At 43.9% G+C, this 17,205-nt stretch overlaps 1 protein-coding gene and 1 pseudogene across 1 annotated transcript; one reads left to right on the forward strand and one right to left on the reverse strand.

The window, feature by feature from the left end:
- LOC147418940 (uncharacterized) overlaps positions 1-10,139 on the reverse strand; it is a 35,393-nt pseudogene extending 25,254 nt beyond the window's left edge.
- An 865-nt stretch (positions 10,140-11,004) lies between these two features.
- LOC147418941 (uncharacterized) lies at positions 11,005-16,601 on the forward strand. Its single transcript, XM_086505899.1, has 5 exons — positions 11,005-11,151; positions 11,916-11,980; positions 12,255-12,327; positions 16,437-16,467; positions 16,546-16,601. Exons 1-5 carry the CDS (start codon positions 11,005-11,007, stop codon positions 16,599-16,601), a joined length of 372 nt encoding a protein of 123 aa, XP_086362025.1.
- The last annotated feature ends 604 nt before the right edge of the window (positions 16,602-17,205 follow it).

The following is a 17,205-nucleotide window of genomic DNA, read 5'->3' on the forward strand; positions in this document are numbered from 1 at the left end:
GACCACTCCATCAGTATTACTTCACCCCTAGCTTGTAAAGACCTACTATTTCAGAAACAACAAAACCAAAAACGACGAGAGTGAGTCCCTTGAAATTTCATGTGGAAGACTCATTGAGTTGACCTCATTTGTCTACACCTAAACCAATGGGATCCCTGGATTCCAGGGTTCCTATATCAACACACCAAAGTAGTGACATCGTGGATACCATTTCCAATACGAGAGTGCCAAATCTCATAGCGGAAAGTCAATACATAAGACTTAAAAGAAGGGTACATGAATGAGTTCCTTGCATGACACCTGTCAGTGGTTATGAAATCAGAGATGCTATGGGTGGAGAACCTATAGTGATGAGAATGGTTGCAAAAAATCAAAAAATGTGACCTTCTCTAGTGGTTAAATGTGTACCAAATAAATATAGCAGATCAAGAGATCCATGTGTGCATGTTTTCATTTTTAAGCAAGTCTTAAGAGTGGAACAAGTGGCATATTTTCATACACAGTATGAGGGATTCTGGTTAACATTGGAGGGAACTGCGTTAACTTGGTTCCAGCCACACAATAGTAGAGATTTTTTGAACATTGATCAACTCCTACTACGAGAGTTTGCTGACTAATTCTCAAAAAGAGGAATCAAGCACAACACGATTTCTTAGATTTATGCTTTCAGGCAAAAAGGACATGGAAAAGTGAAGGAAGCTTCAAACAGTACATCAAAAGATGTCCAGTGCGAGACTTACCACAGGACAATCGATTATCGATTCTCTTTATTGAGGGCTTGAGAAATGAAACTCTCAAAAAGGAGTTACATCCAAAAGCTTGCACCACATTTGAATGAGTCACCAAGGAAGCCTTGTACCTGGTTGACAATTGCAAGACTTATGGTGGCGAGGTAACTGAAGACGTAGTGATCGATCCTAGTAGTACATCTTCTACATCCAATTGGATTACGACAAAGCAAAGTGCCCCCGCTACAACCACACCAAATGTGGAACAGTTAGTTGAAGAAGTGGTGTGCAGGATGAATCAAACCTACAAGCAAAATCCTAATATGAGACTGCAGTAGCCGCAAGTAGTTAATGCTCCACGAATGTTGAAGTGGTGTGCCATAGAGAAAAAATACACAAACCATGACACTAGTGAGTGTTTTTATAACCATAACTACATGAGGGAAAGGTCGTATGGACCACCTGTAGTGTAGCAATTGCTGTTGTCTCCAAAGTACCAAATGGGACTTAACAACGCGATACAAGGAGGGGACAAACCGCAACCAGTATTGGGACAACAACCGACATTATCATCGGATAATCGAGCCATTGTGCATTATGTGCAGCTTGCAGAGTCATCCGTGACACAATCGTTGATGCCACCAACTGTCTATTATGAAGAGCCAATCAAAAGTCATGTGAGAGAGATGGAGGGGGTAGCTTACGCTCCAAAAGAAAGACCATATTGGGCTAGTGCTGAGGAAATTCATGAACCTTTTTATGTGGCTCAAACATCTAGAAACTATTTCACAATGGATGAAAACATACTCATGTTCATAGCAAACCAGAACTACAAGCCTAGGGATTATCCACCTGGAGCAGGCCAGCCAACGGGTGCACCACCAGCAACCAAACCTGAGGGCCCGTGCTATGAATGTGGAGGTGGCCATTGGGCGAGGGGATGCCCCTTTAAAGGTCAATGAATGAAAATCTTTGGATTTTGTGATGGGTGTGGGAGAGACCATTTTATTTAAAACTGTGCAAAAAACCCAAACAATGTCATGCCAAGGGTAGGACTATAGGAGGGCACGGCCGTGGCCAAAGCCGACGGATACACATGTAGTACAGGGGCTATATGTAGCTAAGAGCAAGAGGGCCAAGGACCTATATATATGTATGTTTGGGTGGTTATTGGCATGTCTATCTTCCCTATGGCCTTTCACTAGTATCAGAGTTCAGGGGATCCATGCGGGGAGTGAAAGTACTCGCAACAGAGCACAATAGCACCACAAGTGCTAATCATGCATAAAATAAGCACAAAGCTCCTACTAGAGCAAAAATATGTCAGTCGTAGCCAACTAGGCCAAGCATGTAACAACAGATGCCATACATGTGCCAAAACGGGTATGGCAGTAACAAGCTCCTTGAAACGGGTATGGCAGTAACAAGCTCCTTGAAACTGCATAGAAGAGTACAAATCCTGTAGAAAATAAGCACCTGTGAACCTATCTCCACTTATACCTATAAGCCGACATGGCTATGCTGAAACTTAGAGAAAATCAATCTTTGAACCACAATAATCATGCATCAAGAAGCATTTTCATGTGTGCCAAAAAATTGCTCGTCAAAGATGCCAATGTAGTGCAATCCTTAGATGATTGTACCAATTTTCTCTTTGATTCTCTGGTGATGAGATGGGCTACATCTTGCCCTCTCTCACATTCTTAATTCTGGCTATCAGCCATGCATTCTAAGCAGGGGTAGGTGGAAAGTTGTCGGCGGCCATCCCCACTGGAAGATAAGCAATCCGTGTTAGCACTTTTGGGGCTCCTAAGAAGTAATGTCGCTGGTATTCTTTGTATTTGTTACCATATACATGTGGTAGTGATGTGTGTGAACACACTAGGACCGCCGAGGCATTTTTTTCCTCTTTAGGAGGTTTTTCCCCCCGAGCATTTTCTATACGCCCATCACTCTAGGGCTATCTATTTTTCCATTGCATACGAAGTAACACACTCTCTATTGTGTGCCTGGAGATTCCTTCGTCTTCTCCAAGCTGTGTGCGTTTCTCTGCAACCCTAATTCCAACAATTGGTATCAGAGTAGGTTACGTCCTCCCGGGCTTAGTCACCAGTTGCTCCAGTACACGCCTGCTCACTTTCTCCAATTTTAGTGAGCTTTGGCGAGAGTTCGCAGGTCGACAAATATTTTGGGAGAGCTCGTGGAGCTAAGTCTGCTGAGATTTCTGATTCGGGCTCATTTCGGCCTCCATTTCCACTACAGGCAATACTACACAGGCTATTTCGTCATTTTGTGTAGAATTTCTGTCAGTGCCATTTTCTACATAACAGGTGCCTCATAGTCTTCTACGGTTTGTGCTATATAGCACGTGTTGTTCTCGCTCCATTTCTCCTATTTTCGGGCAGTTTTCACATCAAGTGTAGCATTTACCATGGCTGACAACAACACAGATGTGTTCAACATGTTTGCTGTTGAGGAAAGGTTGGACGGAGACAACTACCCTATGTGGGCTTATATGATGCAACATGTTCTTGTGTCAAAGGGCGTCTGGAACATTGTGCACGGCATTGATGTACGCCCTGGTTCTGAGGATGTAGGCGATGTTGAGGATGTTGCAGGTCTTGTTGCAAGGATTGCTGCTATGAGAGTTGTTTTGCCTACGGCAGAACAAGCTCGTTGAGATGTAAAGGATGCACAGTCTCATGCATTGATTGCATTGTCTGTGAAGCGCACCATTGTTCCTCACATTCGTTCAACAAAATCTGCAAAACAGGCTTGGGATATTCTAGCAGGTCTTTATGCAAGCCGCAATGAGGCTAAAATTGCTTTGCTGCGTAAAAAGCTGGAGTCGAAGATTATGCATGAGGAAGATGATATGGACACTTTCCTTGCTGGTGTCAAGGATATCAATGAGCAACTTATTTCTGCAGGTGAATTCATTTCAGACAGTTCCCTTGTGCATATTGTTCTTGATGCTTTACCAGATTTCTACCACACTTTTGCTAGTACTTGGAGACTGATGACCCAAGGAAATCCTGAAGTTGTCAAGTTTGATGCATTATGCACATTGCTGTTGCAAGAGTCACTTTCCAGAAAAATAGAACTAGGCAGCGTGTGCAGTTGAACAGGCTTTTATTGCTTCTCAAAGAAAGGGTGGTAACAGCAATGCAGCCACTTCTTATGGTTCTGCTGCGAGTGGCAAAACTTCTATTCCTAATGCTTCTGCTGGCAGAAATTCTTCTGAAAATTCTGGTGATAAGGGCAAAAAGAAGATGCGTTTCCATTATTGTAAAGCTAATGATCACTTGATCAAGTCGTGTCCTAAGTTGAAGGCCAAAGAGGCTAAGAAGAAAGAGGGTGGTTCCACTGCAAATGCTGGTTCCACTACAAATGCAACCATTGTTGAGTCTTCTGTGAAAGGAGACTGTGTTGCTGATGTTGATGCAGAATGGGCTTTTAGCACATAGTGCACTTACAATCCTGCTGTCCATGATGCATGCTTGTCAGTTGCTGCAGATTCACATGTGTGGTATTTTGACAGTGGTGCTACAAAGCATATTACCTCACATCGTGAATTGTTTACCTCTCTCGAGTCTATCCCTCATGGGAATTCAGTCACTTGTGCCAACAATGCCTCTTATCCGGTTCAGGGAGTTGGAAAGATTGTGCTTACTGCTGCAAATGGCAGTTCCTTCACACTTGTTGATGCACTTTATGTACCTGGGATCAAGAAGAATCTCTTGTATGTATCTGCACTTGCTAGACTCGGACTTGTAGTCAAATTTGTGGATGACAGATGTATAGTTCATGACAAAATTTTGCAAATGCTGTTGCAGATTCAAGGGCTATTTCAGATGCAAAACTTTGGCATGCACGTTTTGGTCATCTGAATTTTGCCAGTTTTTGCTACGTTTGCAAAAATCTGATATGGTTGCTTCTTTGCTTGCTTCTTTGCCGCCTCTTGTGAAGGCTGTATTTTGGATAAGATGCAGCGTTCTAAGTTTCCAAAGGATGGTTCAGTTCGGGCCACATGCAGATTGCAGCTTATGCATAGTGATGTTTGTGGGCCCATGCAAACTCCGTCCTTGGGCAATTACCTTTACTTTGTGACTTTCATTGATGATTATTCCAAGCATGCATGGGTATTTCCACTTAAAGCGAAGTCCGAAGTTTTTATGTGCTTCAAACAATTTCTGGCTATAGCTGAAAATGTCTCAAAATGTACTATGGGCACCCTCCATTCCGATCGAGGGGGGGAGTATATGTCTCATGAATTTAATGCATTTTTGGCTAGTCGTGGGATAAAACACCAATGTACAATGCCTTATACACCTCAGCAAAATGGTGTTGCAGAGAGGAAAAACAGGTCACTGACGGAAATGGCACGATGTATGGTCAAAAGTTAAGCTTTGCCGCATTCTTTTTGGCTTGAGTCCATCATGTGTACCACTTATGTACTTAACAGGTGTCCTACGAAAGCTTTTCAATCTATTACTCCATATGAAGCATGGCATGATAGAAAGCCTTCTATTGAGCACATGGGTGTTTTTGGTTGTTTGTCATATGCTTTGGTGCCATAAACATAGCACAGAAAATTGGATGATAAGGCTGTCAAATGTATTTTTGTTGGTTATAGTGCTGAAAGCAAAGGTTACATGTTATATCATCCGCAAACAAAGCGTATTATGGTTTCACGGGATGTAGTGTTTGTGGAAGATTCCGTTCAACCCTTGCTGTCATGTACTAGAGACAGTAATGTAAGCTCACAGGACATTTATGACACTTTGTTGCTTCTTTTCAGTGGTGGAAATACGAATGTAATTTCCAATGAGACAAATGTACAGCTTATGGGGGTTTCTGAAAATGTTACAGATCAGCCTATTACTGATGCAGATGTACACGATGTACTTGATGAGGAAAGGGCTGAAAATGAGCAGGCTAGAGGTATGCCAAAATGGTTGGTGCACACTTTGCGTGACAGTAAATTGGATGCGCCTTTGTCTAGTTGTACTCGTTCAGGCTCTCGCATGCATCTTATGCATCAGATTGTTATGCTTTGGCTGTGTCTAGCTTACATGATGTTGAGGAGCCTCTGTCTTTTGATGAAGCGCAGAATTTAGAAAATTGGATAGCTGCCATGCAATCAGAATATGATGCACTTATAGAAAATGACACATGGACTTTATGTGACTTGCCTCCTCGCAAAAAGGCCATTGGTACGAAGTGGGTTTACAAGTTGAAACGCAAGCCAGATGGTGAGATCGATCGCCATAAGGTTCGACTTGTTGCAAAGGGTTATGCACAACAAAAAGGCATAGATTATGAAGAGACCTTTTCTCCCAGTTTTCGTATGACTACTGTGCGTTTTCTATGTGCATTGGCAGCTCATTTTGGTTGGGATGTACATCAATCAGACATTGTTACTGCTTTCTTGAATGGTGACATATTTGAGGAAGTTTATGTAACACAACCTCGCGGTTTTGTCATAAAAGGACAAGAGGACAAAGTGTGCAAATGTAAGAAGGCTTTGTATGGGTTGAAGCACATTGTATGTAAAGTGTGAGGGTGATGTACTTCTCATTGTGGTTCTTTATGTTGATGATTTGCTGATCACTGGACCAAATGAGAGACATATTGTTGAATTTAAGGCTGATTTGAATGCTACTTTCAAGATGAAAGATTTGGGGTTGTTGCATCATTACTTGGGTATACAGTTTAAGCAGTGTGATGGTGGTATTGCCTTGTGTCAGAAAAGTTACATAGAGACATTGCTATGTAAGTTTGGACTTGAGGATTGCAAACTTATTGCCACTCCCATGGAAACAGGTTTGAAGTTGAGTCTACATGATGCTGGCGATCCTGCTGATGTCACTCTTTACTAAACTGCTATCGGGGTGCCTCATTTATGTATGCAACACGAGGCCAGATATTCAGTTTGCAGTCTCACAGGTCAGCAGATTTATGCATAGCCTAGGGTCTAAGCATTGGCAGGCTGTTAAGAGGATTTTCCACTACCTTAGTGGCACTTTACATCTTGGCTTGTTTTATCCCAAGGGGGGATCATTGCCGCCATACTTACATGCTTTTTCAGACTCAGATTGGGCTGGTTGTTTTGACATGCGAGTGTCCATAAGTGGTTTTTGTTTCATACTTGAGCAAGAAGCAACCTACTGTGGCCACTTCGAATTGTGAGGCTGAGTACAGGGCAGTTTTCACAGCTACGGTTGAGTGTGTATGGCTCAGACGCCTTATGGCTGATTTGGGTGTTGGACAGGACACTGCCAACACTATCTACACTGACAGTCAGAGCGCATTGGCAGTTGCGAGGAATCCAATTTTTCATGCTCGCACAAAGCACATGGAGGTGCATTACCACTATGTCAGGGAGAGGCTCTCAGCAGGAGAGATCAGCCTCGCTTATGTGCCAACACAGGACAACCTTGCAGATCTTTTCACAAAGGCATTGTCTCGTGAGAAGCTTGAAGCTTTCCGCAAAGCTTTGGGCTTACTCCCCTTTGTGGACTGATCATGTCCTCAGGGCATGGCACTTCCCTTTACTCATGTGCCAGCTCTCGTTCACCGCATCACTTCAGGGGGGATTTGTTACCATAGACATGTGGTAGTGATGTGTGTGAACACACTAGGACCACCGGGGCATTTTTCCCCTCTTTAGGAGGTTTTTTCCCGCGAGCATTGTATATACGCCCATCACTCTAGGGCTATCTATTTTTCCATTGCATACGAAGTAACACACTCTCTATTGTGTGCCTTGAGCTTCCTTTGTCTTCTTCAAGCTGTGTGCGTTTCTCTGCAACCCTAATTCCAACACTCTTTAGGGTGTTTAGCACATAAGAGGCATGGTGTATCGGCATTGGCAATGTTTTCTTCAAAGCTGTAGTGAATGATGATGCTACTGCATCGTTTGGGGTATAGTGGGGTGGTCTCTTTGAAGAGAAGTGATCCCCATCCTCTTCTTCTCTTTTGACCTCATAGACTTGCCTTCTGTAGGTAACTTCAAAGCTTCTACGACTCTCTCTTTTGTAATGCTCACTTTTGTGGCTTGGCCTATGGAATTTGAAACTTTGACCGTACCATCTTCTTGAATTGAGCTTAGCAGCTCATATGCCCTTTGCAAGTTTACTCTACATGGCTCCAAGGTAGAAGGCCAAGCTTGCAGTGTGATTGGAAAATGGCTACATTGTGCTTCTCTAGCATTGTCTCTCCCACAAATGTCATTTTTGCCACTCATGTTGACTCCTCTTCTTCGAGCTGGTATGGTGGGAGTTCTTGAAGATTTTGCTTCATGGTCTTTTTCTTCGGTACGGTAGACGAACTTTGCATTGATCCTGGGGTCAACGCGTGTACGCGCATCCCCTTTTCATGTTGATCCAAAGGAGCTAGGTAAAATCCTCCCCCAAAGATCCACGTTAGCTCATGCTCGAAGTTTAGTGCTTGCCTAAAAAGGCATGGATGGGTTTGTTTACAAGATGGCCACATATAGCAGCTAAGCTATCTTGTTTCCCAATTATGCAAACATAGCCCCATCGCCCATACGTGTTATGGTAAAATTCAGGGATTATAACAAGAGTAAGGTCACGAGTTGTCAACCCAACGTCGCTTATGAAGGTGACACATCATGGTTTTTAGGGGGTGGTTCAATTGCTTTTCCCTCACTTATTAGCGTCTCTAAGATGCATGTGCCATTTATGAGTCATGACTATCTTCTATACGGGTTTTTGGTTTTCTAAGAGAGCCTAGTTTTGCTACAATTAGTGAATTTAGTTTTTTTTAAAACTTTAGCGAGCCGGGGGGGCGAGCACAAGTGCCCGGCCTACTCTCGCAAAGTGAAGCTTTTGTCACTGATTTCAATCTCAATTAGAGACCTTAGACACCGCCTTGGGAATGGTAAGCCCGTTCCATCTTTTAGAACTTGCACCCTTGTTAGTTTATCCAAGGGATGCCTCGTGGACCTCGTTAGGGGCGTGAAAACGTCCAAAAGCCCTGTAGGGATCCAGATACTGCAAGACTTGGTTTCCCTCACTCGCCAAAACCTTGATCACCCCGGCAGATTTTTGAGAGAAATTGCCATACCCAAGTGATTTAGTTCTAATGTGTATGTAGTCCCAATACAACTTGCCGCAAAGGGGTGACTATCATTTTAAGAAATCTTCTTATTGTGAGTGCATAGCTCTGAGACCCGGCTCTAACAGAAAACCGCGTCTAGTTACTTCGTTAGCATAGTGGAGATTTTCAGATTTCTCCCCTCTCATTCACCCACGTGGCAGCTATTTTCAGCGCTAAAAAAAAAGCTGCGCCGTCAAAAGCTAATGAAGCAATAATAAAAACGGCTACATCGACTACGCTCTCCACAGGCAGGTTGGCACTCCGCAGGATTGAGAACAGGCTCATTGTCGCTTCACAGTTGCTGTCGCTTCACAGTTCGCAGCCAGGCTCAGGTTCTCTCTCTCTCTCTCTCTCAGCTTCAGGTTCTCTCTCTCTCTCTCTCTCTCTCTCCCCTCTCCCTTATCCACAGTTTTACAGAGTACCATGGGTCTAAGGTTCTTTGCTACCAGCTTTGTCTGATGGCTGTCCTCCTCGACGGCGGCCTCACCATGCGTTTGTTTACTCACCACTTTATTCCTTGTTTTCAATCGGTTGAAAAGGCCTCAGGTTCTCTCTCTCTCTCTCTCTCTCTCTCTCTCTCTCTCTCTCTCTCTCTCTCTCTCTCTCTCTCTCTCTCTCTCTCTCTCTCTCTCTCTCTCTCTCTCTATACTTGCCTCCCAACTTTGTGTTGGCTACGCGATGCATCTTTCAGGCCGAGCCTGCTAGAACCTAGACATCTACTTGAAGAAGTTTTGGGTTACTTCGCCTTCGGTGACTTATCCCATTAAGAGCCACTGATAGAGTAGGCCCAACGATTTTGCTATGGATGACTTAAAATTCTATGCTCTATGATAGTACAAAGTGTGCACCATGTCTAATTCCTAAAAAGATTGCTTAGAATACCCATCACATGCTGACAAGAAAGGCAGATGGGTCTGACAAGATGGAGAAGCATCACTTCAGATGCAAGGATCACAAGGAGGAGAAAAAACCTTTAGCCTAGTTTTTTCCTACACTTTTGGGGCTATGTGTATGAGTTTAAGTCACTTATCAATTGCGCTAGAGGAGGAAGACTCCTGTCAAAAGCTCCTACGCCATCAAAAGCTACGTGGAATAAAAGTAAACAGCGGAGCAGTTCGGAGGTTGACAGTGCGCAGGATTGACGACAGGTTGATCTTCTCCAGAGACAAGCTCCACAGTCTGCGGCAGTTCTACACGCGTTGGTTGAAGTACCACGTTCCACAAAACGGGATGGAAGGTGGGAGTTTCATGATCGTCTCCTTTTCTTTCTCCTTCATCATCAGCCATGTCTGCGCCAGCAGGAGCTGGACCACGAGGAACCGTGGGAGCTCGGAGGAGAAGGGTTGGGGGAAGCGGTGCAGGTAGCACGTCCCTTGGCAATGGAAGCGTCGGTGGCAGCAACATGCTGCGTTTCTACACAGACGACGCCCCTGGCTTCAAGATGAACCGCACCTTCGTCCTCGGCATGAGCGTCTGCTTCATTGCAGCTGTCGCACTCCTCCACGCCGTAGGCAAGATATATGCATCTCGATCTGCTGCTTAGCTATTAAGGCCTCTTTTCTTGGTTTTAGTCATAATTTTGTAAGGTTGTAAGGATCTGCATCAGAAGCAGATCTGGCAGCGAAATTGACTGCCTACAAGTCTGTTGTAAAATTTCTTGAGCAATTTTGCATTGGATACATCTGATTCATCACGAGGCGTCGTCGTTTTTGACAAGTTTGGATATGGCTGGATGCTTGTGAGTCTTTGTGCATACAATAACGTATATGTATGCGAGTTCCAAAGTATGTATGTGTGTTGCTTTTCTGAGATTTAATGTTGGTCTCTGTTGCTCAAATGTGGAAAGTTAAGTCACACCACTTCACTTATGCTCGTGGGTGACTCTGCTCGGCCTTAACATGAACTCCCAGTGTGCTGCTATGTATTTGCGAGATCGATTTTCTCAACAGCTATGGGTAATTTGTTTGTCTGAGGCAATCATCATATATCAAATGCAAGATGTTTGTTGATCTCGTTTCCACGTACATGGAAAATACCTCTATTGATACAATGCAGTCAGAGGGGAATCGCCTCTTTTTTGAGTGCACGTGGCTCTGCAGATATGGTGCTTGAATGTCAGAACCTAAGGATTTCCCCTCAGTGAGAACTCAGCATGTCCACTGTACTCGTCGCTCATGATGTGATTATGATGCAAATACGGAGTGATGGCAGAAGAGTTGCAAATCTTGTAGGAAGCAGATCTTCCAAGTCTTGTGCTCTCCAGACATTGTCGATGGCGATGCATACAGATGCTCCTCATGTTTGCAGAGTTTCCAGCCTTTCTTTCAATTTTCCTTTCCCCGCCAGCACACTTTGGAATTATGTGGCTTGACCTCCTAATTGCCACAACAGGGATGATTGCGTCTCTCTGATCCCCATACTATCAGGGCTTTCATTCACAAATTCCACATGTGCCACATGATTGAATGCACATTGTGATTGTTGCAGCTCTTCTAAAATGTGAGCCAAGAGCGTCTCTTTGCCGAGCCCACCTTGGCCCACTATACCCACTAGACAGAGCCGTGGTGTCCTAAAACTCAATGCTCCAGAGTTTGTGGCGATGATGCAGGGTGTGGTAGTAGCGTTGGTGCAATACGATCTACTGCATGTTGTCAGTAAGAGTAGTTCGAGGACCTTGAGGGCCATGGAGTACATAGATGGCATTAGCAGAACAAGGCTAGTCACAACGCACAACACTACTAGAAAATCCATCTTATCAGCTCTAATTGTTTGCTTGGTGATTGCTCGTTTCACAATGCTGCCAATTGTATTGTAGATCTTCATTACTTGCTAGTGCATCTTGCATGGATAACTAATTTGATGTTTTGAGACCATGTCCACCTTGTGCAACGTCTAGGAGGGGAGAGTTATTATGCACGGGTAGGGGGTGTCCTTGCTGAGGATAAAGGGGTCTCACTAGCAATTATAGCAGTTATGTGTGTATGTCCACCTTCAACTACCTTACTCACCTCGTTTCTGCAGGCGCAACTACTTATGGCCTAATTCTATCGTGTTTCATTGCAGACAGATCAAGAGAAACTTGGACACAACTCCTCTACATTTGCAACGGTGACATATTCCAACGTGCTGTGAGTACAAAGTGCCACATTTTAATCTTGAACGTTGAGGACACAGTAAAAAGGAACACACCAAAAATTGCATGCTGCCGTGGGAATGGCACGTTCCCTCGTATTATAAAAATTGGGAGGACTGTGCAAACTCCCTCGTGCAGGGACACCAGCACATTTTCTTTTTTTTCTATAACATAAGAGATAAAGAACACATACAAATAATGAGATTACTCACAGAACCTTAAACATTGTGCTATTACTTTTCTAACGCTTCGTACTTATTCTTTCCAAGGGACATTCAAGAAATCAGCTACCGCTTGCCTCTTCTCAGTCCGAAACCCCACAATAGCGCAATCCAGCACCAGGTACATAGTTGTTTCAAGCGCTTGAACTATCCGTTGCTTAGCCGTGACTACTAACTAAATATCACAAGGATCTGATCGCATTGAACCATTAAGATTGAGTCCGACTGAAGCCTTCAATGGACCATCACCGAAAGCGTAGGACACACCTCAGCAAATCGAAAGTGAGACATCACGCTTCAATCAAGAAGAAGGCTAGATTTCTACCATGCTCACAATCATGGATTGATATTGTCAATTTAGTACACCGATGGAGTTCAGAAATAGCAACGACATTCAGAACTTTAAGCATATGCTTTGTTTTCATCCAAAGAAGTGCCTCTTTTCATTGTACTCGAGCTCCAGACGAGACATCGGTTGCAATGTTTGCTAGCAGTCTACTGGTATCCAGCTTAGAGGCTACACAAATAGAAACACAATGGGTGCAGTGCCCCGCTTGTGAGAACTCAAGTGCACGGCGTAGATATTGTGTGCCGTTACTTCCAGACTACACAAGAAGAATACTGAACGGAAATCAGCTTCACATACAGCTACTGAGCGTCATTGACATATCTATCAACGCCATCTCAACAGTGACAACAATTGCACGTGGTACACTAGACAGATGTTCAATATTAGATAACCCTCTGCTATCATGGAGTAAAGAGCATAGAAAAACCTTCACAGAGCAAGACCTAGCTACATCACAAGTGGCAGACATACTTGCATTCAATCTTGAGAACAAATTTGTACTATAGAAGTACATGTCGATGGCTGAACGACCGAATAAGAAGCTTGGCTTCTGCATACTAAGTCAAGATAGTGTGAGCAAGATCATTCAGCACCAACAAGACAACACACCGTTTGCACTGATGGCGCAGCTTGACACGAGTTTGATGTTTGGTATCATCGAAAACATCGTTGAACAAGCCAGGAGAAGAGCATTCACCGCTAGCGATACTTACGAATTTGCTTCTCTGCAGCTCCGTGACCGTCAACAATTGCTTGAGAGAACAATTACTTTCAAGCCCAACGACATGCCTGCCGCATCAAGCTCCGTGAACGACATCACAATAGAGACGGAAGCGTTTCCATTCCTGTTTCCTTTCGGGGAAAGGCCAATATGATGGTAAAATCAACTTCAGTATATATGTAAAGATACGTGCATCGACTTTGTTCTCCGTTTACACCCTGTACAAGCCATACCTGCTCATAATGTACCAACTAAAGCAGGCTCTTATGTTGGCTAACAATACACACACGAGCTTGTTGCAAAGGGACATTGACAACTACAAGAAGGCCAATCGTACAGCAACTGATGAGGATACTGTGAGACATGTGCTTCAGTACAGCACCCCTTCCAGCATGCCAGGCTCCTGCTCGTGGCACCACAAGAACCTAAAGGACTTGATAGCAATGGTGGACGAATGGGGAATGCCTGATTTCTTCTTGACTTTCACTGCCGATGAGGTCACGGACACAAGATGGCCTGAGATTGACACGATCGAGCTAATTGCAGGTCATTTGAATGCCTCCTTCACTTGGACAGACTGCCCGGTCGAATGTGCCCTCACCTTCCACACTAAATTCCAAATGCTTATGTCCAAATATATACTTGCGAAAGGTGTGTTGGGCCGTGTGCAACACCAGTTGGTTAGATATGAGGTCCAAAATAGAGGATCACTGCATGCTCATGTCATACTGTGGATGCATGAAGAAGACAAAGAGCAACTATCTGCTAAGATAACTGCATACATCCCGCCAGAAACTAGCACTGTGGTTTTTCCAGAAGTGAGCCGCCTCCGACAACTCGTGCTCAGGAAACAACTTCACAAGTGTCATACAAGTTGTTACCACGGTCAAAGAGATGGAGTATGCAAACACGGTTTTCCATTTCATGCGCAGCCAAATCCAAATCCAAATCCAAACCCAGTCTTCCAATTCATGCACAGCCAAATCCAAACCCAGTCTTCAATGAACAAAATCACAGATGGCAATACTTCAGGCCCCGGCATGAAGACAGAAATGTCGTACCGTACCACCCTACACTGCTTCTGCTATGGGGTGCACATATGAATATACAGCGGGTCACCAATTCATCATTGTCCTATTACCTCCTGAAGTATGCACTCAAAACTGAACCAATGGGCCATCTCAACATCCGCTCAGAAGATGCAGAGCGCTTAGGCCTAGGTGGCCTTGACACTGCGAAATTGAAGCTGATCTCAGCCTCTTTACTGTCGAAGCCTATCTCAGCAACATAAGTGGCACTAAATTGTTTGCAAATACCAATCATTTCAAAGAGTGACACCGTCCAATGACAGATGAGGACCTTGAGATGTACATCACAGAGTATACACAACGAAATATGCTCATGACAGATCAAACACACCAATTTCACAACATGATACTACAGAAGACATCCTCAACAAAGGCTACCTCATTTCAATCTCCAGATGTGCAAACAGACTACGAGCAACAGGACACGACTTCTCGTATCTCTGCCCTTCTAAACGAGCTTCAAAACGTCCAGAACGCGTCACTGACATCTGAACAAGCAGAGATCTACAAGAAGCTCACAATAGCAAAGGGTGGTCTGCATGTGATCACAGGCACTCTTGGCAGTGGCAAAAGCTTCCTCATAAGATATATCACAAGCCAACTCATAATGCAAGGGAAAACTGTCACACTCGCTGCTTCGACTGGTGCAGCAGCCACGAGGTTAAGCAGCATCGCAATAACTGTCCATTACCAATTCAAGATACCAGTGCGCACACAACAGTATCCCCTGTCAATCTCCGAAACTGATGATAGATACGTCAGTATCAAAGAAGCAGACACGATTATCATATACGAGATTTCTATGTTGACAAAGAAAACTTTTGATCTCATAGTACGACAAATTGTGAATGTCACCAACGGCACACTGCTAGACCCATTCAAAGAATAAAAGCTCTTCTTGTTCGGTGATTTGACACAGTTTCCGCCGGTATGCAGGCATCAAAGTGATCATTGCTACTCATGCCACATCACAAGCTCCACTTATTGGTCCACTGCTACTACGTACATTATGTCTTGCTCAGTGCGCCATGCAAAAGATATCTGTTTCATAGTTCCTCAATACAATAAGAGTCAGGCTCCCCACAAAGAAAGAGATCCACGATGCGCTCGGTGATCGCATCATAACGCGGTATCAAATAGAGCAACACATGGATAGGAATATGACAATCATTTTCACACACAAGAGTGACGCTCGATATTATAATAACCTTCTCTTGGAACGCTTCCATCGGCATAGTCACATCATCCAAATCGGCCTCAAGACAAATGCACACAACGTCCCTGAGCTCCAAGAATGGCTTGAAGATCCCGACTTCCACGCAATTGACAAAATAGCAGAAGGAGCAAATGCGTTGATAACAGAGAACATAGACTTAACAATTGGAGCAGCCAATGGATCACTATGTTGCGTAGACGAAATCCTCCAAGATGAAAAGGGAGGCGTCAAAGCAATCAAAGTCACACTCGACACATTCAAACAGGAACTTACACTTCGACGATCAAAGCATAGCAGACGGACATTCAATGGGCACTGGTACCATAAATCCACATTCCCACTAGCTCTCGCCTACGCTATGACTGGACACAAGTCCCAAGGCGCAACAATTAACTCCAACGTCTTGCTCATTGTAAAAGAAGTTTTCACCCCTGGCCTTCTATACGTGATGCTATCACGCGTCACTGAGCGAACTCGGCTACATTTACTAGAGCTACCTATGCCAGAGATGTTCACACCATCTAGATTTTTGAACTTCTAGCCGGGAATGTTTCCTACGCCCTCTTCAGTATCAATTCCTCTTTCTATTAAACAGATGAAATCGCCTTGTAACTGCCTTCTATATAAAGCAGGAAATTTTGTTTAACTGCTTGTCTTCTCTTCTGTGGACTTGTCATGTTCAATATGCTGCACTGCTGAGACACCTTCCCTATCACCCCTGCTCACTCTGATCCACCTTTTGTAAATTTACTGCTCTTCCCTTTTTCACTTCATTCATTTGTGTTTAAATGTTTGTCAGATCTTATGCTTCAGAAATACTGCAAGAGGTCATCAAAATAATTTTTTTTACGTGCAGGAAATTGAATCAAACAATGGATCACAACACGGTACATTTTGCACGCTTCTTTGATCTTGCATCTGCCTGTGTATACACATGCAAATCAATCACTCATTTTACTGTGCAGCTCTTCAAGCAATACACGAACAACGCAAAGGAAACGCAACCAGCGATACAACCTAAGAGATTTTACCTCACGACTAAGCAAATGAGATTGGCAAACTCAGCATGCGAGAAACCCCATGCGTATATTGAGGGGTTCCATACTTTTCAAGAGCGTCGCAACTTCATGAACAAGTGCGACGCAAGATATAAAGCTCTAGACCAAACGATGGCCACACCAAACACAGAAAGGATGACAACAGGTACTATTAGAAAAGGAAAATATAATGCCTTCTATCTGTCGTGCTAACAAGCTTGCTTCTATATCCTGCAGGTCTCATGAAGCAAATACTTGAAGAGCTTGATATCCAGTACGAGGATGATGAGAGTATGTTGCGTAATGTTGAAGCACAACAACTCCTCGACACAAAAATTGAAGGAATTACATTGTACGCAATGGAGCAGCTGCGATTTGGTTACAACATTGACTTGACTGAACTTTCAAAAGCTACTCAAGAAAAATGTGCCGCTATCTTGACAAATTTCATGACTTCGTCAAACCACACGCACGACGCAACTAATCCACCTATCACAATCTAGAAGGTAGTGAGGCGGTCCGGGGCGGGCAACAATAAGAGCAACCTCTAGACACCCTTCGAGGCTCCCGTGCTGCTCAATGGGGCTG

This window comes from Adiantum capillus-veneris, chromosome 29, assembly GCF_014529385.1.
Source record: "Adiantum capillus-veneris isolate H3 chromosome 29, ASM1452938v2, whole genome shotgun sequence".
NCBI lineage: Eukaryota > Viridiplantae > Streptophyta > Polypodiopsida > Polypodiales > Pteridaceae > Adiantum > Adiantum capillus-veneris.

What these genes read in the sequence shown, in the direction of transcription:
- LOC147418941 (XM_086505899.1), top strand. Translation starts at nt 11,005, where the DNA reads ATGTCCACTGTACTCGTCGCTCATGATGTGATTATGATGCAAATACGG. An exon ending in GTGACATATTCCAACGTGCT is followed by an intron (nt 11,981 to 12,254) that starts GTGAGTACAAAG and finishes ATTCTTTCCAAG; the next exon opens with GGACATTCAAGAAATCAGCT. An exon ending in AAACAATGGATCACAACACG is followed by an intron (nt 16,468 to 16,545) that starts GTACATTTTGCA and finishes TTTACTGTGCAG; the next exon opens with CTCTTCAAGCAATACACGAA.